General features: G+C 35.8%; 1 protein-coding gene and 1 long non-coding RNA gene across 2 annotated transcripts; one reads left to right on the top strand and one right to left on the bottom strand.

The window, feature by feature from the left end:
- Positions 1–3,980: 3,980 nt before the first annotated feature.
- On the bottom strand, positions 3,981–5,772 carry LOC120133628 (GDSL esterase/lipase At5g33370-like). Its single transcript, XM_039150180.1, has 5 exons — positions 5,525–5,772; positions 5,304–5,434; positions 4,972–5,214; positions 4,422–4,674; positions 3,981–4,333 (listed from the first exon to the last, which is right to left on the bottom strand). Exons 1-5 carry the CDS (start codon positions 5,769–5,771, stop codon positions 4,101–4,103), a joined length of 1,107 nt encoding a protein of 368 aa, XP_039006111.1. The 5' UTR covers position 5,772; the 3' UTR covers positions 3,981–4,100.
- LOC120133629 lies at positions 4,098–24,565 on the top strand. The gene is made up of 3 exons (XR_005517117.1): positions 4,098–4,177; positions 8,777–8,788; positions 24,554–24,565. It is a non-coding gene; the product is annotated as an uncharacterized LOC120133629 (long non-coding RNA).
- Positions 24,566–25,165: the final 600 nt, after the last annotated feature.

The following is a 25,165-nucleotide window of genomic DNA, read 5'->3' as shown; positions in this document are numbered from 1 at the left end:
GTTCCCACCTTTAACTTGGGCTCAAGGAGAAAAATGAGAGATTTTGAAAGGGACGAAGAAGATAAGGTTGGAAGATGAGGACAAAGGGAAATGAAAAAGAGAAATGAGAGAGTCTGCCCGATTGCATTACCAACCTTAAATGATATTCAGGCTTTGGAATAGTTTTGGGGTTAATTACACTCCTAGTCCCTCTCCTATGTTACTCAACTCAAAAACACCCTTTTTAAGCCTTGTTGGGCTCGAGCCCAAAACCAAAACTTAACCATCTACTAGCCTAACACTCTTGAATGGTTTATTAGCCCATTCACAACTCATTCGGGTTTTACCCAAAACTACTAATCCAGAAATCGGGGTATTACAAACTGTGCAAAAGGGGATCTAACTATGTTAGATCGTCGACATTTCCCAATCAGAAGGTGTTTCGTGATAAATTCAACACGAAACACGAAACTATTGTAACGGTATAGAAAATCATGCTATAAAAGCATATGAACAATCATATCATAAAAACATACAAAATCAAACTCTTCAAGAATATGCAACAGGAAAAAAAAAATTAAAATGGGGATGATGTTTATTTAAATCTAACTAAAAAATTAAATAAAAAATAAGAAAAAAAGAGATAACAACATTAAGCCTCCACCTAAGACGATAGTTTAGAAGAAAAAACTACATAATTACATTAAAGAAAAGCTAGGGCAAAAACTAGGTATAAGATTTTAGATGAAAATAAAAAAGTAATGATTCATTCTGTACAAGAAGTATGTTAAATATTAAAATTTCATCAATGTAAGAAAAATATAAACATTAGCTAAATAGTTGGGGACCTTTTTATTATTTTGGCCCTAATATATTTTCCAATTATTTGATTTTTTCGGCACACTGGTTTGTTTAAGAAGAAACCAAGAACATGCCATACAACTAACGGGTTTGATTTGGTAAGCAATTTGATATCGTTTAAGTAAGGTCTAAGGTTTGAGTTATTGTGTATACAAAAAATCTCCATTGAGAAACTCACCCACTAAAATCAAGTCTGCGATCTAGGTCGATCTAAATTAATCATGATGAAACCTTAGAATTCGAAGGAAAAAAAAAGAGAACAGGCCATATAAATATGATATCAGTTGAATCTTAACCATTTTTAAAGGAAAACCTAATTTATTATTATTATTTCTAAGATGTCAAACACCGCCCATAAAGGCACTATAGGAGTTGGACAGGTACTTTTTTTTTATCATATAATTAATTAAGATGACAAGATATGCTTTATAATCATATAATAAGCAATCAATCATGTCATGCCTATTAAATTATTCACTTATCTCTTTTTTTGAGGAATTGTACCATACACGATTTTTTACCTAATACAATTGTTTAAAGATCTAATTACCCATATGTCATTTACCAATTAATGGATTAATAACATTTTTTATATTTAATTTAATTTTTTAAATAATTTAATTTAGATCTTATATAAAACTCGGATATCATATCGATGAGATCTAATTTATTTATAAAAATATATTTTCGGGAAGACATTAGAATTAATTTCACATTGAGTTTTTAAATTATGGTTTTTGTTTTAAATTAGGATTTAAATTTTAAAATATTTTATATCAATTCTTAAACTACAATACTCAATTTAAATTGATATTTTAATTTTAAAATATTTTATATCAAGCCTCAAACTATCAGTATCATTCTATTTTAATCATTTCATTCATGTTGTGTTAACTCTACCAATGAAAAAAATAATATTTATTAAAGTATCGGGAATTAAACTTGTGAACCTCTAAAATGGAGTTTAGAGAACGATTAAAATATTTTGAACTTTAAGAATGGATTTAAAATGGAGTTCATAGTTTGGGCACCTATGTAATCTTGAGAGCCTTTTTCTTTAATACACTTTGCATATCTTTTTGGGTATACATTGATTTATTTAGTTTTTGATTGAAGGTACGTATACATTGAATCCTTGTGTTCCTATTTCTTAGGATTCTAAATGTCGACAAAGAAACTAAAACTGCTCATCATTCTAATCCTTTTTGGTTTTCTTTTTCATACTATAATGAAGAACGGAAAGCTCTCATCTTTTCTAGGGTACACTTCCCTAGAAAGTTTGACATTATCATCTTTAATGTTATCATACGTTCCTCTATAAAGCAAAGTAATTCATGTTATCAGCAAATACCATTCCGGCACACTGGAACCGCACCACATGGAACAACAAACACTTATAGGCTTAAACTTCTAAAGCCAACCTATTGGCAATGGGTATTGGATAGTGCTTATTACACCTTGCTTTGCCTTTTACTATGGGAGTAACGGTTTACCTTAGAGTTACTTTTGATGATGCCAACTTTTCCCATCCATTTCTCCAAAAAGTTATGTTGGCAACAATAGGACCCCCTAACGGTCAAATTGTAGTTGAAGTCCTTTCAAAATTTATCAATCGGGAAAACGGAGCCGTGGTGACATTTGACAATTCATTCCTTTTAATTTGGATGGAAAAATGCAATTGATGATTCTTTCTAAAGGAAAGAGAGGACGTATGAACTGGGGAAGATGATCTACCGTGAAAAGAGATTCAAAGAGTCAGAGAGAGATCTTCGCCTTGTCTTTTAACCTTGTGTGGTGGTTTATATAAAGACCCTTAGGGTGCGTTTGGTTCACGGAATGTAAGATTACCAGTGGGAATAAAAGATTATCAGGGGATATGATTACTTGGAATGTTGTATTTTGTGTTTGGTTGGTTTAGCAGGAATGTAAGATTAATGTGTTTGGTTAAAGGAATAAAAGATTATTTGAATGTATATTTGACCAAATTGTCCTTATTATATATTTGTATAATATTACAAATTGTAAAATATTTATATATTTTCTTTAAAAAAATTAAATTCATAATATTTATATAATTTTTTTTACAAAATTAAAAATATAAAAAAAGTTTAATGAAAGGGTAAAAAAATTTTAACCCCTGAACTTCATATAAAATTTTAATTATAGACTTATTTTTTTTGTAAATCTAAAATAATTTAAGGATAAATTTGTAATTTAAACTTCGTAGAATTTTTATTATTCAATGACAGAAGAATGATATTTTTGAAAAAAATAAAAATTTAAGGGCATTTTAGTGCAAAACGCAGGTAATGTTATAATACCTAAGGGAATGGAGGTAATGACATTCCCGGTAATATATCTAAAAAAATCTACTATTGGTAATATAAAACATTACTAGGAATGAGATTCCCGACCAACCAAACATAGAAATCCCACAATCTATGAATCAAACACCCTATTAACGTTGGTGTCAAGTCTAAGGTGATTATAGCTATTTTGTAGGTTGGTAGGACAAAGAGACATATATGCTAGTATATTACGTGGCCTTGTTAATGATCACATTAAGCTATTGTAGTTCTATGGAGAATACGAAGCCCCTAAAATTTCATAAAACTCTTAAGGCTTCGAGAAACTCCGAGTTTGAAAAGCGGAAGAATGAAAGTATAGTTTGACTTGCGGAGAAACTCCGGAGGTAGAACAAAATCAAGGAATCTAATGAAAATGTAAAATTTTAATTTAACCCTTATAAAATAGTAAACTTTCAGTTTAGTCACTTATCCGCCATTTTTGATATCCAAAGGTTTGTCTTCCTAAGCACCATATTATAGAAAATACTTATAGCAATTCTTATAGCTGCCAAATATAGAAAATATGATATATATTGCACATAAGAGTATAAAATTAAACATCATATTATTAGTCAAATGAAATGATGTGTTGCAAAAATTTATGGTACGAGTATGAACTCCTCCTTGAGTGGATCCTCATTAGCAAGATTGAGAAGGCCTTATCAGGCTGGGTTTTGAAAATCTAACATAGCCCATAATTTTATCACGAATAATAAAGATTAAAAGCATTAATTCTTATCATCAATTCATTACAAATGCATTACAAATGCACGTCAATCATCTTAATTCCATTACATCCAAAGAGAAAAGCAAACAGGTTCGGAATTTAACATTTAGGACAGTTGAACAAACAGATTATTGCACAACATGTGACAGATGAAGTAAAACCAAACGAAAAGGAAAGAGTTATTGTCAAATCCTAGAATCCATTGCCATGATAGTGCTGAGATTCATGGGGTGCATGTACTCATTAGACCCTGTCATTATTTGTTCCACGATCAATCTGTTTGCCTTCTCTGATGGATGGAATGGATCCCAAAACGCGTACAGAGCTCGATTCGGACACAGATTCGACAGCTGCGTGCACAGACCGAGTCCGTTGTACGGTCCTTGTCCACAACAGGCTATCTGCGATGTCACAAATCCTGTTGCAACCATCACAAGCATTACGTTAACCCTTTTCTTAAGGAAATGATTGAGGAGTATCGAGGATTATGAAAGCAAGGAGAGTACCGAATGCTCGAGGATCGCTAACAAAATCGCTGTGCATTCTCTGAGTATTCGCACTAATGAAGACATTTTTGCCTATCTGCTTGTTGAGTCCATTTAACATCTGAACAAGTTGGGGATTGTACAACGATGCAGCACGTTGCAGTTCTTCGGAGCATCCGCCATTCGTTCCCCGCATAGCCAGTTCAGCCGGAACGCAGCCCATCGGTCCCGTGCCCGTCACTAGAACCCTGCGTGCCCCCAGCTTGTATAGCCTCTGCAATAATAATGGTGGACAAAACAGGGTTCACAAACCATTTAATTAACAAGTTATATATTAAGTGAAGTATTAAGTGCAGCATGCATTTAACAAAGATATGCATTATAATGCATATAGTAAGGTCCAAATCTGATGTTCTATGATTGCTTGCTGCAGAAGCAAAACATGGAACATGAGTTTGGTGCAATCTCGGTTTTGTTCTTTTACATATTCACCAACTGACAGTGTCAACTGTCTTTAAAATGTTATTATCTGTCTTGGTGCAGAAGAAAACTGAGGAAGTAATTAATATACCATCAAGAGTCTCTGATATTCCGAAATGACAAACTTGACATAATCAAGCAATTTATATTGGCTAGACCTTGCGGAGTAAGGCACCAAGTAGTAGTTGTTGACGAAATCGTTACCGCCGACGGTGATGAGTACGAGTGCTTGGTTTACGAGTTTACGAGCTTGCTTCGATCCTACCTGACCCGACAGTCTCCGCTTGTATTCTTGAAACAACTCTAGTTGTCTATACATTCTTAGTATATTTACCTGTAAATTCAACATTTCAGATTGTAAAATCGCTTAAATAAACTCAAACCCGACCATGGAGAGTTCAATAAAGGATACTGAAAACTTACAAATTGAACTCCTGTGTCATTAAGGATTCCCACACCAGCTGAAGCAAAGTTGGCGCCAATAAGCAACTTTTTCCCATTGAAGTCTGGACTCAAATACGGCAATGGTGATTCCGATAAGCCGATTTTCTGACCTGCAGGCAAGCATTGAAGTAACAGATGTTCAAGTTGTCTGTTCACAAAATAACATCACTAAAGGAAAAAAACATTATTAGAGACTCAACCAATCAAGTCCGGGATGTTAAGTCCATTAGAGAACCGCCCCGTTGGTCTTCGACTCGGATAATCGACCCCATAAGGCGGTGAATCGGCACGAGCTGTCGTGGCAAGGTAGTTGTTGTTGCCGCTATCGACAAGGGAATCACCGAAAATAAAGAAAGCTCGAGCATCAGCCGAGGGAGCAATGCTCACAAAGGGTAATAGGAAGAGCAAAACCAACGAAAAATCGGAAAATTTCGATGAATAAGCCATTAGAATTGTCACGAGCAAACCAAATCCGAGAGCTGTAAGTGCATAGGAAAACTAATGGGGGGGTTGCTTTATAGAACTGAAATTTCAGCCATCATTGAATTAAAAAGAAGCTTCAAAGCATAAAAAGCAAGCTGTTATGGTAGTTGAATATACTACTTGAAACCAACTTTTGCTATTCCGTTTTAAATCACCGCCAATGAACGTGAAATGGTGAATCGCAAGCCTTTTCGGGGAAATTATTGCTAGTGTTGCATTTTACATGACAATGATCTGTCTGGTCTGGCAACCGGTTTGGTTTCTCAGTCACAGAGAACTAGCTTAGGTTAGATATGAATTTATATCATAACACCACAATTGAATCATTTTGACTGGTACTTTACAGATATACAAATGGCAGAAATTATGGAAGATAGAAGTCTATATACATACATTATTGTGTAAATGAGACGAGACGGATCATAAGTTACTCGAGTTTGATTCGGTCAAAGTTTATTTAATATTCGATTCGAATGGACTTGACTCGAGTTCGACTTGAGTTATTAATACAATTAGGAGACAGTGGTTTAAAGTAAACAATCTTTTCAATATTATCTTTTTTATTTTTTGTTGAAACATAACCTAAACTGCTTTTATTCAAATTTATTAAGCTAACAAATCGGCGCATTAGTGTGTTTACTTGTAGATGTGAGTTACAGTATTTTCGTTCAGAAAAAGGAGAGTAAATTGTGTATTTCTATTGTATTTATATATTGTATGGTATTATAATTATAAAAGAAGCAGAAGCTTTTTCCTAAATATTCGTAGAGGCATTATATAGTGTGTTACCTCACTCATTCTCTCATCTAGAACGTTAAGCAAAGGCTTACTTATTATCTGATAAGCTAGCTAACCTGATATTTTCTCAGGTTTATTTCTGAGTAGCGACATTCTATTTGACCTTATCGTAGTTCCCTTTGGATATTCTTGAATTGAAAATGACAACTTTCTCTTCCCGGTTTCATTAACATATTTGAAGCTCATAATTTTCACTACCACTGAATCTGACATAATCATCATACTGCATATCAGATGTCCCCCTAACAACCATCAATCCTGAATATTCGTATTCATCCTCGTCAAAGATATTTTTGTGTATTACGTTTAATATGGTTACTCCTGTTGTAACCCGCTATTACGAGTGTTTATAGGTATGTTTGGTCATTTATGTCCCTCATGGACTAAGTCTCACTATTACGGATCATCCTTAGCTCTTACGAACATTAAACGGGTCAAATATGACCATCTAAAGTGAGTAGTATTGATACTCTACTTGTAGTATTGATACCCTAGGGTCAAGTATCGATACACTTATGAGTATTGGTACCAAAAATGCATCCTGCCATAAAATTGGGGCCTCAGTATCGATACTGTCACCATGAGTATCAATGCTTCCCCTGCAGTATATCGATAATCCCCTTGAAAGTATCGATACTCTAGCATAAAACCCCTAATTGTTTTGTTCCAATTTAACCAGTATAGATACTCGAACCTAGAAATGGGTATTTTAGGCTCAGCAATCACTTAAAAATCACCCTAAAGGCCATAGTTTGATTCTAAATCATGCACCAATGTTATGGGTAGTTATCTAGGGTCTTAAGGTGTCATAAAACATATATGAAACATCAAATTTGTGATTTATGGTATAAATCAAATGTAAAACCCCAAATACTGAGATACACAAATCTTAACAATGTCTTGTGATTTATGAAGTCTTGATGCTCCAAATGATTTGAAATACACTACCTTGATGGTTAAAACCCTAAATAAACCTTCTTACCTAACAATCACTCTCCTTTTGATTTTCCCTCTTTTTTCCTCTAACAAACAAAGATACAAAGATTTTCTTAACATAAGATTGTTATGGGGAGAAAGTGTGGCTGATTTGCAACTTATAAAAGATAAGAAGATGAGTTCTTACCACTAAATAATGCTATGGAGACTAGATGAAAAAAAGAAGAAGAGAAAAAGTTAAAGGAAGAAAATGAAGAAGAAATGGGGAAGTCCACGTGAAAGTTTGATATAAAACCCTAATTTTAGCTTCAAATTACTTTAATGGTATAATTATACTTTTAGTTATTGGTCTTTTGTCTTATAATTAAAATCTCATTTTTATAGCTAATTGGGCACCGAATCTAACCCAATTAAGCCCATCAACTTAATTTATAACCTTTCACAATGTCCACTTACCTCTCGAGTAAACCTGAAACTACTAGCCCATAATTTAGGGTGTTATAATATCAATCACGGGAGCAAGCGACAAAACTCTTGAAACTAAACGACCAACAAGGGAGTGAGGATCTACTGGCAATGACGGGTCCTCATTCAAAACAAAGAATCTAGAAGGGGGAACTCACACAAGGGATGGCCAAAGACCTCGCCTAGCACTCATATCGATAGATCTCGAAGCTCACTACACAAGGGTAAGAACTTAAGATTAGATTTGGAACTAAAGTATTGTGCATAGTTAAACTTATAAAATTTAGTGACAAGACCTTTGAAATTGGTTTTTTAAAATATTTCAAAACTACGCTTTTATTTTTGACCTATCCATAAATCGATATTTAAAAAAACCAAAAACTTTGATACCAACCAAATGTAAACCCCTAGACCTAGCCTATGCACCACGACTAGGTCTAGTAGATCACATTAAAAATTTTCTAAAACATTTTCAGACCATTTAAAATCAAGCGTAACCAAACACCTTTAAACCCTTTAAAATCAAGCGTAACCAAAAACCTTTAAAAACATAATTAAAAATAATAAAGTTAAATGAAAACATAAAACATCATGCATAAGTGTGGAATCCAAACAACTAGTATCGTACAAATTCATACATCAATAGTAAAATAAAATACATTATAAAATAAATATAGCAAAATATATTCACATGTCACCAAAATAAAGGCAGTTCAGAAGATGAAAACATTACAACAAAAGTATAGTAAGAAACGTGTCGATCCTCTAAGTGTCAGGTCTGGGTGCCCATCCAAAAGCATCTGAAAAATAAAATTTGGGGGAGTGAGCTAGAGAGCTTAGTGTCTTTCATTAAGTGCAAAATAAAAACATACGGATAATTTCAAGAATGATGTCAGAGTCATAGTATAAAAATGACAGTAACCTTTTATTTAAAACACAGAGTTACCCTTCAAGCATACACCATATATAGTTCCCTAGAAATGCATTCATAAGGACTTACCCTAGGCCCATTGGACCTGAGAGTCAACCTAATGGAACACCTTGGGTCTATAAGGACTTACCTTAGCTGAAGCGTAGGAGTTACTTGAGAGGAGTGCCCTCAGATCTAGAAGGGCTTATCCAATGTACAAAGCAAATGAGCCATATGATGGGAGTGCCCTCAAGTCTATAAGGACTTACCCAATGCAGAAAGAAAATGAGCCACCTGAAGGGAGTGTCCTCAGGTCCATAAGGACTTACCTAATGCATAAGGAAAATAAGCCACATGAGGGTAGTGCCCTAAGTTCCATAAGGACTTACCCAGTGCACAAAGCAAAAGAGCCATCATATAGGAATGCCATATGGTCTATAAAGTATTACCACTAGGCCTATTAAGCCCAAGAGCCTACCCGAGGGTCGTTTTAGGTCCATAAGGATTACTATTATGATCGGAGCTGAACCTGCAAAACTCCATATCACACCCCATAAGTACCCCAATAAAATAGTTTTAGATAGTTCCAATAAAACCAGTAGATTGTAAATCAGGCATAGTTATTTTTCAATGAATATTAGAAAACATAAAGCATGTATCAATCAAATAGAGATTTAAAATTTAGTAAAATAAAAGTCGATAAACATAATCAGGCTTTCAGATCAGATAAATCAACCAGTATAAAAATCAGATCAGACAATCATATTTCAAATCAGTTAAAATAATCATGTGCACATGAAAATTTAAAACAGATATTTAAATCAATATGTAGCACATAAAGAACACACCTAAAAAATGAATCATTATAGGAAGTCCATTGAGCATCAACTTTGTTACGCTCTACATCAGCGCTCGAATCTAAACCATAACGAATCTGGGTTACTACCAAAATAGTATTTAAATCAAAATATTTAGAGGATTAACAAAATTATACAGGTAATCACATGCTCACGTGGTCGGACGGATTGAGGAGAACTGGGTCGAGCTTATGAGTGGTCGGGAGAGTCTTGACCTTCAATAATTAATAGCATGAACTAGTCCTTGACCTTAAATTTAAATTCACTTAAATAAAATAATTAAATACATATGCATGTTCAGTGTTTAATGCTCGATTCAAAGACTTCTGGTTTAGAATTTTGCAAAACGTACTGGAAATTCAGACCAAGACATTGAAAAACATGAAATATGATCAGTAAAAAATTTTGACTTTTTGATCAAAGTTTACCCTGGTTAAAGTTAATGGTCTGGGTCATGGTCAATGATTCACTCAAAGTCAACGATTTGACTGATTCTTGTTAACTTATATTGATTTGAGTTGACTCGATTAATTTGAGTTAATTTAGTCAGGTCTGAATTGACTCAGGTCGGTTCTAGAATATTCGATCGGAAAATGAAGCCCACGCGTCAAGGCAACACGTGGTAACGTGTGCGGTGACGACAAGGTTGGTTTAGGTGGCCAATCACTCATTGTTCAATCACTCGGCAAATCAACTCATAACATTTAAAAAAATTCAGTTAAAATGACGTAGATTAATCGAAAAGGTGAATCGGCCTTACCCTTAACGGCGGATGACAATACCGCGATGTCGCATAGATGAAACAACTTGGGTTTTTTTTACGGGAACGACTAGAGAACTCAGTAACAGAGGTGGTATGGTCAATGGTCGCTTTTGGTGGCCAGAATTAGAGAAAATGCAACTACGGGGCTAAGTTTTTTACGACTTCTCGAGCATCTCCACGGCGATCGGATGATGGTTATGGATTGGTGGAGAAGCGACAGGATTAGAACAAAATTGAGGGGTGTTTTTAATTTTTAGGGATTTGACTCTGATTGGAAAAATTGATTTGGGGGATTCAAATCCCATTCTAAATAGTTTAAAACATATTTTAAGCTCTTCCTAACATCAATAGTAGCCTAGCCTAATGGTTAAGGTATGGCCACCACATTCACCTATTTTCATCATTCATTTTTTTGTCTGAAAGAGGGGTAAATTTAGGGGTGAGTCCTTGAGTTTTTAGGGACTTCAAAACCTGTCCTAGAATTTCTAGAATCCTATAATCTGGTCCCAAAATTAATTAAATAAAATCAAATTAAAAGTAAACAAATTAGGGGTGTTATACAATGACCAAAACTCCTTTACTCCAACCTCTAATTGCAACAAAAATCGACGACAGAGGTGGGAATTGACGTTCGCAAAATGTTACACTTACACCATCATTGGGTGCTTGACCGGTTGCAAAAAAATGGGATTTTGGTGGCGGGTGGTTTGTCGACCTTACGTCGTTGGGTTGCCAGATTGGCCGTGGCGACGGTGGCCGAGGGTGAAAAAGATATTGAAATTAGGGTTTTAAAATTTTTAGGGTTCTTAATAATTTGAGAAAATTTTGGGTTTTTTAAAAAATATAATTTAAATTAATCATTTACTAATTAAGCCTTAAAATAATTAATCATTTTCTAACAATCATGCTTTTTATTTTTATCATCTCTTTCAACTTTTGCATTACAAATGTATATATTAAAATATGATTTTTCGAGAAAAATATTGTCAAGTGAATATAATCAACATCTAACGTTATATATAACTTTTTAGTGTTATTTTTTTTAAATCTTAGTTTATGGGGTATTTATTTTATTTTTATAGCTCGTCTAAAATTATTAGACTTAATAAGGAAGGAGAAAGAAAAATGTGTGTCAAGGGATAGATCGAGGAAGAAGCGGGTGGGGCAGTCCCCCTAAAAGTTTTAAATTATCTTATATTTTTTTTTATTTTTTTCCATTGATAATTTATTTTCTCCTTTTAGAATTTTATAAGTTAATATTCCCTTGAAATATTAGAAATTAAAATTTTCTAATCTAAAATTTTGCGTTCTACTTTGAATGAGCCCACTTTAAATGTTTGTCTCCATGTTAATGGCTGAAAAGCCTCCAAAGAGTTGTTCCAATGCACCGCCCATTGTGAGTGCAAAGATCAAACTGCAATAAATAACGCATGCAACCAATAAAAAAGATATGCTAAATTTACCAAACAAGTTAATTAATATTGGCACATGTTGAGAAATAAAGCTTAGGTGGAAGTGGCAACCGATCTTCACGAACAAGAAAGTATAGTAATTACCATCAATATTAGTTGAAAGCAAATTATAGTAATATACGACCGGTATTTTTTTCTCTCATAAGAACGAAATTAAAAAAAAAATTAAATTATGATATCTTAATTTTAAAAACTTATAAGAAATATTTTTAAGGAGACATGAGCAGACTATGTGTAGATTTTTGAAATATTATAATTATTTTTAAAGTGATAGCAATATCAGTGTTAATTTTATTTTTAATGTTTTAATATAAAAATTATATAAAAAAATAGGTGTCAATTGACCTTTTATAAACGGCGACTTCACTACTGACAAGCACTTTAAAAGTTTAAGGGCCATTTATGGAGTTTACCTAAAACCAAATTTAAAATATTATTGATTCGTAAATAATTATTTTCTGTGTATTCTATTTAAAAAAAAATACTTTTCGGATAAATTGATGTATGACCCCAGCTTTTTTAAAAAAATGTTTGAAAAGGAAAAAATTCTCCATGCACGTTATTAAATGCCAAAGTCCGTTTCATATTGGCTGCTTAGTTTGAAATTAATAGACGAGAATAAGGACATAAATATATTATGGTACAAAAATGTGATTATCAAAATTAATATATATATTCATTTATTATGAAACCAAGTTTTCAATTCAAACATAGATTTTGAGATAAAACTAACATTTTAAATAATTTTGATATTGACTCCTTAATTTTTCTTATTATATTTTCTTCATTTGAAATGTTATAGTTTTTTAAATAGTTGTTCGAACGTTATTTCTTTTTTTCAATAATGAAATGTTATAAGATCAAATAAATTAAAACATATGATAATATCATCTCTAAAATTTGAATATTTATATATAATTAATGCATGTATTTGTAGCTTATACATATCCTTTTTAATAATATTATTTTTAAATATCAAACAAGATTTTTCTCCTTATAAATGTAAACAATAATAAAAAATGAAATTTAGATATCACAATAGAAAACAGATTCAAACACTACATAATTGCAAATTATTCAAACCACAACGCCATAATAATCAAAATCATAGAAGCATCCATGCAATGCAAACGAACAACAATGGTTCAACTAAAAGGGCTCACTATCCTTATTAGAATGCTAACTAATTAACTATGTCTTGGTTTTAAAGTCCAAAGCTAAGAGAGAACTAAAGTTCATGGGGCTCATGTAATTAACCGAACCACTCAAAATCATGGTCACGATTATGTCGTTCGCCCACTCAGAAGGATGGAACGCATCCTAGAAAGCATATTTGTTTCGGTTTGGGCATATATTCGATACTATGGTACATAGTCCCAAGCCATTGTAGGGTCCTAGGCCACAACAAGCTACCTTTGATGTGGTAAATCCTGAAAATGATGCAAAGAAAATCCATATACCAAAGCAGAACTGTGATAATAGGTGGGTGACTAAACATGTATTTTACCCTAAAGAACAATGGATTTTGAAGTGTGTAGTTTCCTTTTTGAGAGGCATATAAAATTTGGGGCAAAATCCATTATATCTTTGGTAGCTTTCATCATAATCTAATAGTGATTTAAAGGGGTAGGTTGTTGTAATAAATAAAATTTTGGGTTCTTTTTTAATTAGGTCAACAAAATGTCACACATTTTGAGGTTAATCGAATTTACTTCCAGAGATATTCCATGACCTTTTTTTACTTTATAAGGGCATTTTCATAATTTCCTTTCTAATCATTTTTTAAATTAAGACTTTTAAAGAGAATAATAAGAATTTAAGGATTATGAGGTTAATCGAATTATCAATTAATCACTAAACTTGAAATTATTTATTATTAGCTTTCTAGTTCCTTAAACGAGTCATCTAAGTCTTATTCAATTTACTTCCTTTTTACATCATTCCTTTTGAGTTTTAAAATAGGGCACTACTAAAGCTACCGGATTCTACTAAAGGTACCAGTCAAACCACTTTCTTTTAACAGCAAAATATCCCACTCACGCATAGATGGCCATACCTTCCAACCCATTCCACTCACTTAGAAAAAACTAATCTACTATTATTGATCAACTAGTGGGAATAAAAACTCGTGGGATATTCAACGTGAATCTATTTTCGTGGGATAGTGAATCTAATGATGATCAATAATATTTCTTAGAATTATTATGTTTGTTTAATTGTGATCAATAATATTTCTTTTAAATATTTAATATATTTTCGTGTTTAACTACTCAACATGTGGTTGTTAATTTTGTAAGAATTGTGGCCTACCTTGTGATTGCGTACTTTCAGCGTACTTAAATTCGGGTCAGTTTATTTAACTAAAATCATTTGATTATTTGGAGATCTTGGTTTTTTAGAAACTAAAACTTGTTTTTTCAGGTGAGAATATTCCTTTAGATTCAATTGATATTTTTTGGAGGACACTAGATGTTTCATGGTCAACACCCTTGGAAAATGAAGATATTCATTGTGATGATGAACTGCACATTTTCAAAGAAGAATTCAAAAGGCAGTCCAACGCTGGAAAGAAGAGTTTCTTAAGAAATCTAGGCGATATATTCAATCCAATCACAAATCTTATTAGAGAACCTGCAATTAAAAAAATACTCGCGGGCTGCCAAGCTTGAAGAAACAAAAAAAAGAAGTGTGTTGAATCGAAAAATCAAGATCCTGGTAAAGGTAGTTATTCCACCATATTTTTTGATATAGACTTGAATTTGAAATCGACAAATATTGAAACGGCGAGACATAGTTCATATGTAACAAGCGCACGTGACTTGTTCCCGGATTTAAACGAAGAATCCGCAAGACACAGTTCATATGTAAGCCAGTCGTTTGCCAGACCTGGTCCGGAAAGATTTTTGGAACAACTTCCACAAATTTTCCGTCCTTATCTTACAGGTTTACAAGATGTAATAGGTGACGGAAATTGCGGATTTCGATCAGTCGATGTCGCTCTTGGTCTATCTGATGATCAATGGCCTCGAATTCGGCCAGACTTGGTGCAGGAGTTAGATGTTAACCATCAAAAGTATAGGACCCATGGGACAATCAGAGTCACATGGGACAATCATCATTGCACATGTGAATGACAACCATTATATTAAAGCAGATTTACGAGAAGATTGTCCTTTGCCGATGACTCATCCACTTTAAATCACATATAAAAGTGACATTGCATCTGCATGGGAAGACCCATATGTTAGTCGTCATGAAGAGTTTCGTGAATATTATTTTCATATTCCTGAAACTTTTGACATATCGAAGTAATTATGTAACGTTCAATTTATTGTAATTCTAGTTTATTTATCAATGAATATTTTAATATTTGCTATTTTTTTATAAATATATATATAATTAAATAAGTAAAAAATATAACAAAAAATTTTTTAAAAAATAATTATTACAATGTTGAAGAAATAAATGAAAAAAAATTAATAAAAAAATTTAATAATGAAAAAGACATATTATTACATAATGATTAAAAACTTTAATAAAAAATAAAAAACATAATCATTACATTAATCTTTTGGTGTTTTAATAAAAAATTGATAAGTTTAGTAATCTTTTGGTGTTTTAATAAAAAATTGGTAGGTTTAGAAAAATATTTGGTATATTTAGACTAACCCTTAAAATAATTAACTCTACACATATGACCAATCATAATCATTCATGCATCCACCAATACTAATGTGTTCCTAAAGCATGCAAAAGGTAGTAATATATTACTTTGATTTTTTAGCTACATCATTTGACCTTTGGACTACTTTCGATTTCTCTAAAACTTGAATTCAACATCTAATAATATATCGGATACATGGAAAAATGAATTGCATCAAAAATATAATTTAATTGTGAAAATCAGATCGAATTGAAAGGTAAAACGATAAAAAAACAAGTTATATGGTTTGAATTTGGTGAAACGGACTCAAGACATTGAAAAAATGTCAGGATAGGTATTCGAAGAAAAAGTCAACGGCCGATCAACTCTTGGTTAATGGCGTTCAACAGTCAACGATAGTCAATGACTTAAATCGACTTAGCTCGGATTGACGACTTGGCTCGGCTTGACGACTTGGCTCGACTCAGACGACTTGGCTAGACTCACACGATTTAAGAAGGATCAACTCAAATAGTTGGCTCAGCTTAGACGATCGACTCAGTTCAGGCATTCTAGACCAGTCCATATTGGTCTTCTAAAAGATCCTAAACAAAAATAACCCTCATGCGTAGGGAGCATACGACAGCGATTGGCATCAAAATGACACCAGAATTTCTAGAATTACAAATCGGTGGCTCGGGAATCTCGTACAAACATTATTTTACGATGGTGGAAGGTAAAGGGATGCTTTCGATGAATAACAAAACTTGTCATACTCTACTTCCTCCAACGACGATAGCGACGACGACATCATGGCCATTGATCGATGCAAAAATGATACTCCAAAGTTGTTGATGCTGGCGATGTCGACCACTGTAACACCCCATACTCGATCACAAAGAACCACCCAAGTAGCTAAGTGTACACCAGACTCTAAACTTGTTGGATAGAACAAAAACCCTAAAACATCATATTATACGAAAGCATTCCAAATTTAAATAAGATATCATGCAACACATGGCAACGGATAAATAAACAACAATTTAATAGTCATTGCATTGCTAGATATAAGCTATTAACTAAGCATGTGCAATTCAATAATTTCATATCATCCAAAACAACTACATAAAAATAATAAATTAAGTTCACCAATATTCATTGTAGATGCCCGATTTGTCCGGGGCGTTATTTAAATTCAATTGGGTTTTACTATTATCGTTATTAGGGTTATTAGCATAAGTTTGGTATTTGTTAGTTATTAACATGAAAATATATGACATAAAATTGCAATAAAAAATAATAATAATTTATAACATGGACTAAGTATATTTATTTTTACTATTACAGGGCCTACACCAGAGTTACAACTAAAACGGGCCAGACAAAACAGGCCCAAGCATAAGAGAACCCTAAAACCCGTTAGGGTTTCCAGCTTCTGGTTCCAGCCGCCGCTCACCCTGGACTAATGGATCTGCTCCTAATCCAACGGTCCAAATTAAAGGACCATTAGGGTTTTTTCCCTATGCCCAGCACCGCCTTCCACGTCCAGATCGAGCCTCTGTCGACCATTCGTCTCCACCAGTCAGCTTCCACCGACTGCGCAGACTCACAGAGTCCTCCCTGAAGCCGTGACCAGCTCGCACCCGTGACCTACAAGCACACCAAACAAGAGACAGAGCACAAAAACAAAAACAAAAAAACGCAAGAAAAGAAGGTCTTTTTTATCAACAGTGATCATCAAAAGGGAGAGGGGATTTTCAACGGGGAGAGGAGAGCCATTTAGGAACCAACAACCAAAAAAAATCAGGGAACACCAAGCAAAAAAACCATCCATCAGCAACCAAAAAACGAGAGGTATACAAAAAACACGACGATACCCAAAAAGGAGAAAAACAACAACCAAAGGAAAGACTCACCTTCCCGGATCCAAAAGCTTTCATCGCCTTTGCTAGGAACCCATACCCTACGGTGAGAAGGTAAAACCCATAGTCACCTGTTGCTCTCGAGTCATGCATGTCTGATTAAGGCCGTGGGTTCGTGGGATTTCGAGGATGAGCCCGGTTTAGGTTTCAGATTTTGGGAATGGATTTTGTGAGGGTAGTTTAAGTTAGGTCTCGGGTTTAGGGGTATTTGGTAGGGGTTTCTGTTTTGGTTAGATCCAAGGTATGAGAGATTAAAGTCCTTTATCGGGGCTTGTGTGTGGTGAGGCTGCGGCGTCTGCCTAGGTTAAGGAAGAAGAGGAGAAGAGCTTTAGGTGTCGGGGTCTGTTAGCTCTTCGTCAGAGCCATTGGGTGAGGGAAGGTCACGGCGGCTGGAGGTCTTCGTGTAGGGTTAGGCGAATAGGAGAGAGAGAGATGAGAGTAAAGCGGCGAGGCATTTTAGAAGAGAGGTTGAGAATGATTTTAGGGTAATCGTTTTACCCTAATATTATATATATCTGGTTAGTGAAACGGCGACGTTTTTGGGTTGTACGAAACGACAACGTCTTGAGGTTGGGTGAGGTAAACTGGGTTTTAGAAAATGAGTTAATATCTGTATAAGTCCTCACAGCTTTGAACCGTATCGTCTTGGTCCCAAATCGAACTTTGCTGGTTTTTATTTTCGCCTCTTAAGTTTCAGAGTATGATATTTTAGACCAAGTGTCTTGTTATGGCTGTTTTCGCGCAGATTTTACATTGGATGCATAGTTTTAGAAACTTTCATTTTGATCCTATGTAGTATTTTGGTTGTATCATGTTTGGACTGCCCAGAAATGAAAATGTTATGAAAAGAGCCTGTCTTTTGTGTTCTTTACATTTTAGCCCCTTTGTTTAATATTTTATCCATGTTCGTAAGTTTAATTTATATTTATTTTAAATGTATGCATGTATAGTATTCCGAGCATGTTGTTAGTACACTTTTGTTTAGTTGTTTTTTTTAAAGAAAGCATGTTAATCTCGTGTGCATAACTCGATCTAATCACATAATCGGAATTAAGGGTAATGCCCTTTTAATCTAAAATTATCAGAATGGCTTTTCTTAACTTACAGGAAAGTTGTTTTGACGATTTTAAATTAAAATGGTATCCCGTCAGTAACGCCTAATTAAATTTGGATATATCATTGTAAAATTTGGGAGCGAAAGAAAAGGAAATATTCGACTATTTAAACTTTTCGAGAAAAGGTCGTTAGAATTGAACTAAAGATATGGTCTCGATATTTTTAAATAATCGAATATTCTTTATCTTTCTAATGACTTGGTAATTTTAAATTAAATCTATTTTGTTGCTTTGAATGTTGTAAATTTTCATTTTTGTTGTTTAAAGGGATCATTAATCAAATTAAATTTGAACTTGCGAAATTCGTTGCAAAGAAATTAATTAATCAACTAGGTACCGATTTAGGGCGTTGTGGGGGTGCTAATCCTTCCCCACGCGTAACCGACTCCCGAACTTGGATTTTGGTAACGTAGACCGTAAATTTGTCGTTTTAATTAAAATTAATTTTTATTTAAAATGACAATGTTTTTGGGTGCCCAATCACACCCTAATCAAAGATTGGTGGCGACTCCTCGAACCTTATATTTTTATCGTAAAGGAATTTCCAATTTTTTGAAACGAGAGGTTTTCTAAAATCGCACTGTTTTTAATTAAAAATTCAATTGAAAAGATAATAATTAAAAATGACGCGGTTTTCAAAATCTCGCCCCCACCCTGGTTTAAAAAACGTTTCGACAGCTTGGCGACTCCGCTGGGGACTTTTTAGAGAGTCAGGCCTATAGTCGATTAATTAATTGTCTTTGCAAACGAAAGTTATAAGTTCGCTTTGATTTGGTTCTTGATCCCTTGTTTGTTTGAATTGTTTTGTTTGCATCTTAATTTGTAATTTGGGTTAATGAATAAATAGTTGTACTAATGTGTGATCTACATGTTTCAGTTTTCTGACTTTCACTTTAGTCTATTGTTTCTCTTGGATCGAGGCAAAGGATTATGAGTTTCCCCACTGTTGTTGTAAACCTTTAATATTTAGAGCCTTCTAACTGTGCTCTGTCCCGTTAGGTAGGGGTGAAAGCTACGCTTACGTGAGAAAAATTACTTTTCTCCGCATGGGCTTTAGCTAGTAACCTCTGGGGTACATGCCTTATGTTTATGAGTGAAACATTGAGTTTCCTCGCATGGACATAGGGAAATGTATCCTCTCGAAATTGAACTTGATCCGTTTTAAGCCTATAATGGGTGAGGATCGAGGGTCTGGCAAGCTTAAGGGGGCACCAGCAAAGGACAATTCGATGACCCTTTTAGTGATACCAAAACCCTTCTCGTCTTATGCTGAATCTCTGTCCGCAGACACAAAGGGGAAACTCATTCTAACCTTTCCCTCGAATTTATTTATTTTTGTAAAAAGTATGCGAACTAGAGATCATGTGGTTAGGTTTATTTTTCGAACAGGCATGTGAATTAGATACCATGCGGTTAGGATTTTTTATGAGTAACAAAGCATGTGGGTAGATATCATGTTGGGTAGGATCTACTAAAGCATGATTCGGTAGATGCCATGTTGGGTAGATACCATGTGAATAAGGTTTAGGATGTATATATTTTCTATCTTCATGTTGTTTATTTATTCTTCGACTATTCATTGTATATACTAACACAATTTTATTTTTGTTTGTGTTTTATGTTTTATTTATTATTGCTGCATTGCATCATCATTCATGAAGGAAGGCGTTGGTTCACGAGGTGGTCATAAAAGTAGAAGGCGGTCATAAAATGGACAAGAGCTTTCATAACAAGGAGGTGGATAACGCGAAAGTGAGGTCATGGTCCGAAGAAACTCAGAGGAAGAAAGGCGACAGTTTGACTGAAGATTACATATCAGTACTACCAGAGGTTGCTCCGGTCAGTCTAAAGCAAAACGATTTGCAAGAGTTACACGAAATTTGGGAAAGTTGGAATTCTGATGTGAAGTACTCTTTTTGGCAAAAGTATGGTGACATCGCCCTTCTGTTGTACGTGAAAGTAAACGAACCCCTAATCAAAGCTCTCATCCAGTTTTAGAATCCCGCATATAGCTGCTTCACTTTCAACAAGGAAGACATGACTCCCACGTTATAAGAATACACCTCCTTGTTTCATTTCGAGACGGTACACTTGGACCGAATCTACTCAAAAGCCTCAAGGACACAATCCTTTAAGAGCAAGCTCGCAAGGATTACTGGGATGGGAGAGAAGTGGGTTGCTGATCGAATCCAAAAGAAGGGAGAGTCCGATTGCTTCCCTTGGTCATGCCTCAAGGAGCTTATCGTCAAGCATAGCGATATCGAGAAGAGCATGGAGATGTTCGCCTTGGGAATTTATGGTTTAATGATTTTCCCGAAAGTTCTTTATCACGCGGAAGCCGCAGTGGTCGATTTATTCGAGCGTTTGGAAAGGAAGGTAAACCCTATTCCTGCGGTTTTGGCCGAGACATTCAGAGCACTTAGTAGTTGTAGAAGAGCTGAGAGTAGCCGCTTCACCGGGTGTGTCCAGTTGCTTACTGTTTGGATACGCAGTCACTTCTGGAAAATTGACCGAGAGTATAGTCGACGGTTTTCTACGGCCTATTCACCCTTAAAAGATTTCCTCACTAAAGAGTGGCCAGAGCATCTCACCAGGAAGGATTGGGTTTCACTCTTCAGAAATTTACAGGAGCATGATATAGTGTGGCATGTCCCCTGGTTAGCTTTTGTGGATGTGTTGTACAAATGCGGGGATTCCGATTGGGTAACCCTATTAGGGTTATGGGGTGGAGTAGGCTATACGCCGCTGATGGTAGTAAGGCAATTTGGGGCACACAATTCGTCCCAGCTACATCCGGTCTGAAGGCATCTGAATTTGTGTACTGTGGAGATCACTACAAGAAGACTGCTCGTGCAATGTCAGAGGCGTGGAAGTCAACCTTTAGAACTGATTTCATAGCAGCTGAGGTCATGCTGACGCCAGATTACGTGGCATAGAGGGCGGCGCGAAAGAATGATATCCTTCCTTTGGCGGATCGTGACCAAACAATTCCTTTGGAAGCACAGTTTAAATACGCACCGTCTAAGTTGGAGATACTAAAGAGTGAATTTGAAGAGGAAATCGCCAGGAAGGAAGCAGAGTGTGAGGCCCTTAGACAAAAGAATTTCATGTTGGACATCGATAGGGGGTTCTATAATACACAGTTTGAGCTTATGCGCAAGAGAAAGAATGAAGTGGAGGCCAATCTCACTAGTTTACAGAGAGATTACCAAAAGATGAGTCGAGCACGGGGAATTACTGGCCTCGGGAGAACTTCAGAGCAGTGGCGGTTAGAGCTCTGGGCTGAGAGGGATCGTCAAGTTAGAGACGTCAGAGCCGAGAGAGAGCACCAAGTCAGAGAAGTAGAGACAGAGAAGTAGAGACAGAGAAGAAGAAAAGAAATCAAGAACTTGAGTCCGAGAGAAGGACCTGGGTTAGGGCACTGAAGAGCGAAAGGACAGAGGCTAAAGAGTTAAGACAAAGGTACACCTTGAGCAAGAAGCGAGAAGAAGAGTTGCATGCTAATATTGAAGAACTCAGAATGAAGGCAAATAGCATGAAACTTGAACTTGAGATTAGAAAGCAAAAGATCGACGAGCTCGAAACTGATAAGAGGCAAAGCAAAGAGGAGCTAAAATTAGAAAGGCAACATCGGGAGAGTGTGCTCCAAGGCAAACAGGATGAAGTATTCCTCTGGATACAAAGGTGCGGAGCAAAGAACGAGCGGATAGAGGTACTCAATCAAGAGATGCATGAAATGGAATCAAGGCATGAGGAAGAGTTAACTCGAGCCAAGGCAAAGAATGAAGAGTACAGTGCCTACGTTATGCAGCTTGAAAGTTCCTTATTTGTAGAAAGCAGTCAGCGTTGCCCAACGGATCAAAGGGTTGGCCTCGAGGAGAGCGCTGCTTTGCAAAAGAAGATTCATGATTTAGAGGCTACCTTACGGAGTTGCCAGACATAAATCGCTGGTCTTGAGCGCACCGTCCAAGGCACTAGGCTGCAATGGCAAAACTCAAACGATAACTTTAGAGACTGGAAGATAAAAGTCAATCATGTGATCCGTGAAACCATGAATCAGTTAAGCGGCGTTGCGAGGCAGCTGGGAGAGATGGATCTCCAGGCAAAAGTCATCCAGAGCTACACAAATCCAGCATCAGATATAGGAAAGAGGGTCGATTGGCTTGTTAATCAGATAATGGAGCTGAACATTAGAGCTAGGCCTTTTCTGTAATGGACTTTTCTTCTAAAGATGATGCTTTTGTCCTAAATGAAAGTTGTTCTAAGACTGATCACGTCTTATGAATCAATGCCTTTCTACATGCATTTGCATTTTATTATTAATTTAAGTCTTGTGTTGCATTTTTTCGCACTTTACATAATTTACATTCATCCTCAAAGCATTAAAATTAACAATAAGGGATACATTACATAATACTGGGAAATTCCAAGCATCACTATAACACAAGGAAAGCCATGGATGATAAGATTGCTCAAATAGAAAGAACTCAATTGCAGTTGCAAGATGATCTGAGGAAAATGCAAGAAGATATGCTTAAGGCTCAAGAGGATATGCTATCTAAGTTGGCAAGTATGCTGGGAGGGAGAAATCCGGAGCACGGAAAGGCCCATGAGCAAACAAGTGAAGAACCACTTTACCCTCCAGGATTTACCCCAGCACAGTCTCCGAATACCCAAGGAACATCTGTCCATACCAAAGTACACATAAATTCTGACGGCATTGCTGTTAATCCACAACCTGGATCTTGTTTGCACCCCAAAGAAAGCCCATATCACCAGGTCCCAGACCTTGATGAGGAAGCAAAGAAGAAGGAAAACAAGTTGTTGCAGGAGCAGTATAAGCAGCTAGCAAGTGAAGTCCAAGCTATGAAAGAAGACACCAGCTTATACGGACTCGATGCGAAGGAACTAAGTTTAGTCCCTGATTTGATCTTGCCTCCCAAATTCAAGACTCCTGACTTCGAGAAGTATGACGGTATCCAATGCCCTTCTGCCCATATCACAATGTTTTACAGGAAAATGACCGGGTACATAGAGGACGACCAGCTATTGATCCACTGTTTCCAGGAAAGCTTGGCGGGCTCAGCATTGCGATGGTATAATCAACTAAGGAGAGTTGATGTCAGGACATGGAAAGACCTGGCCAAATCTTTTATTGACCAGTATAAGCATATGAAGGACGTCAGGCCTAATAGAATGGTGCTGCAAGCAATGGAGAAGAAGCATAATGAAAGTTTCAGACAATATGCTCAGAGGTGGAGAGAGGTAGCAGTACAAGTCCACCCACCGTTGGTAGAGGAGGAAACGAACCTACTTTTTGTTAATACCTTGAAGGCTCCATTTTTCTCACATTTTGTTGGTAATCCTTCTCGAAGTTTTACTGATATAGTTACGGCGGGAGAAATGATTGAAATGGCGATTAAAAGCGGGAAGCTTGAGGGAGGAGATTCCAGCAAGAAACAGCCGATGAGGAAGAAGGAAAACGAAGTCAGCAACGTAAGGCAGTATGATTCCCATAATATCACAGTGTCCCGACCTCAGGGAACGGTAGCATCACCCCAAATTAACAATAGACAAGGGGCAAGGGATCCAAGGAGAGAGAGGCCTCAATTTGATCTGATTCCTATGACTTATAAGGAGTTATTCCACGAATTATATGATCGACATGTAGTCTCACCTTATCATGTGGACCCTATACAACCCCCGTATCCCAAATGGTATGATGCTAGTGCTAAGTGCGAATACCATGCAGGGGTTTCCGGACATTCTATTGAAAATTGTCCCGCTTTCAAAAAGGTCATCCAAGCTCTGAGAAGAAGAAACGTCATCAATTTTGGTGACAGTGAACAACCAAACATAGCCCAGAATCCATTGCCAAACCATGTAGGAACTGGGATTAATGCAGTCGCTGAAGAGAAAGGAAGAATGACTGTAAAAAATGTTAGTGAGGTGATGTCACCCATATCTTGGGTGTGGTGCCAAATGGTCAAGGTAGGACTATTAAAGACTAATATGCCATGTGAACAGTTCAACAATGAAGAGATGTGCCACTACCATAACTGCACAAGACACAGTATACAACAATGTTCTGATTTCTTAGGGCTGGTACAAGAGATGATGGATAGTAAGGAAATCGAGTTCTTCAAAGAAGTGGCTGAGAAAGAAGAAGCGGAAGTTTACGCATCTGAGGGATCATCCAAAGGGGTCTATAGTGCTAGTTGTCCCCTCGTCATTACTCCTAAGAATCGAGTGGCTGAGAAGGTAGCTCCAAAGGTGATTATTACACCTCCCTCTCCGTTCCAGTACAAAGACAATAAACAGGTACCCTGGAGATATGCTTGTCAAATAGGAGAGGTGGCAAAGCAACAGGAAGAGGTAGATGAAGTGGGACACATGACCAGGAGTGGTAGATGTTATCACAAAGAACCTGAGAAGAAGATTGATGTCGAGAAAGGAAAAAGTATCGATGTAAAGATA

The sequence above is a fragment of the Hibiscus syriacus genome, unplaced genomic scaffold, assembly GCF_006381635.1.
Source record: "Hibiscus syriacus cultivar Baekdansim isolate YM2019G1 unplaced genomic scaffold, ASM638163v2 tig00110584_pilon, whole genome shotgun sequence".
NCBI classification, from domain to species: Eukaryota; Viridiplantae; Streptophyta; class Magnoliopsida; order Malvales; family Malvaceae; genus Hibiscus; species Hibiscus syriacus.
Note: the sequence above shows the minus strand (reverse complement) of the source record. Positions and strands in the feature narration are given on the sequence as shown.

Coding starts and splice junctions, on each gene's coding strand:
- LOC120133628 (XM_039150180.1), bottom strand. CDS start 5,771: ATGGCTTATTCATCGAAATTTTCCGATTTTTCGTTGGTTTTGCTCTTC. Junction 5,435..5,524: donor TAACATCCCGGACTTGATTG/GTTGAGTCTCTA, acceptor GCTTGCCTGCAG/GTCAGAAAATCGGCTTATCG. Junction 4,675..4,971: donor AATATCAGAGACTCTTGATG/GTATATTAATTA, acceptor TTATTATTGCAG/AGGCTATACAAGCTGGGGGC.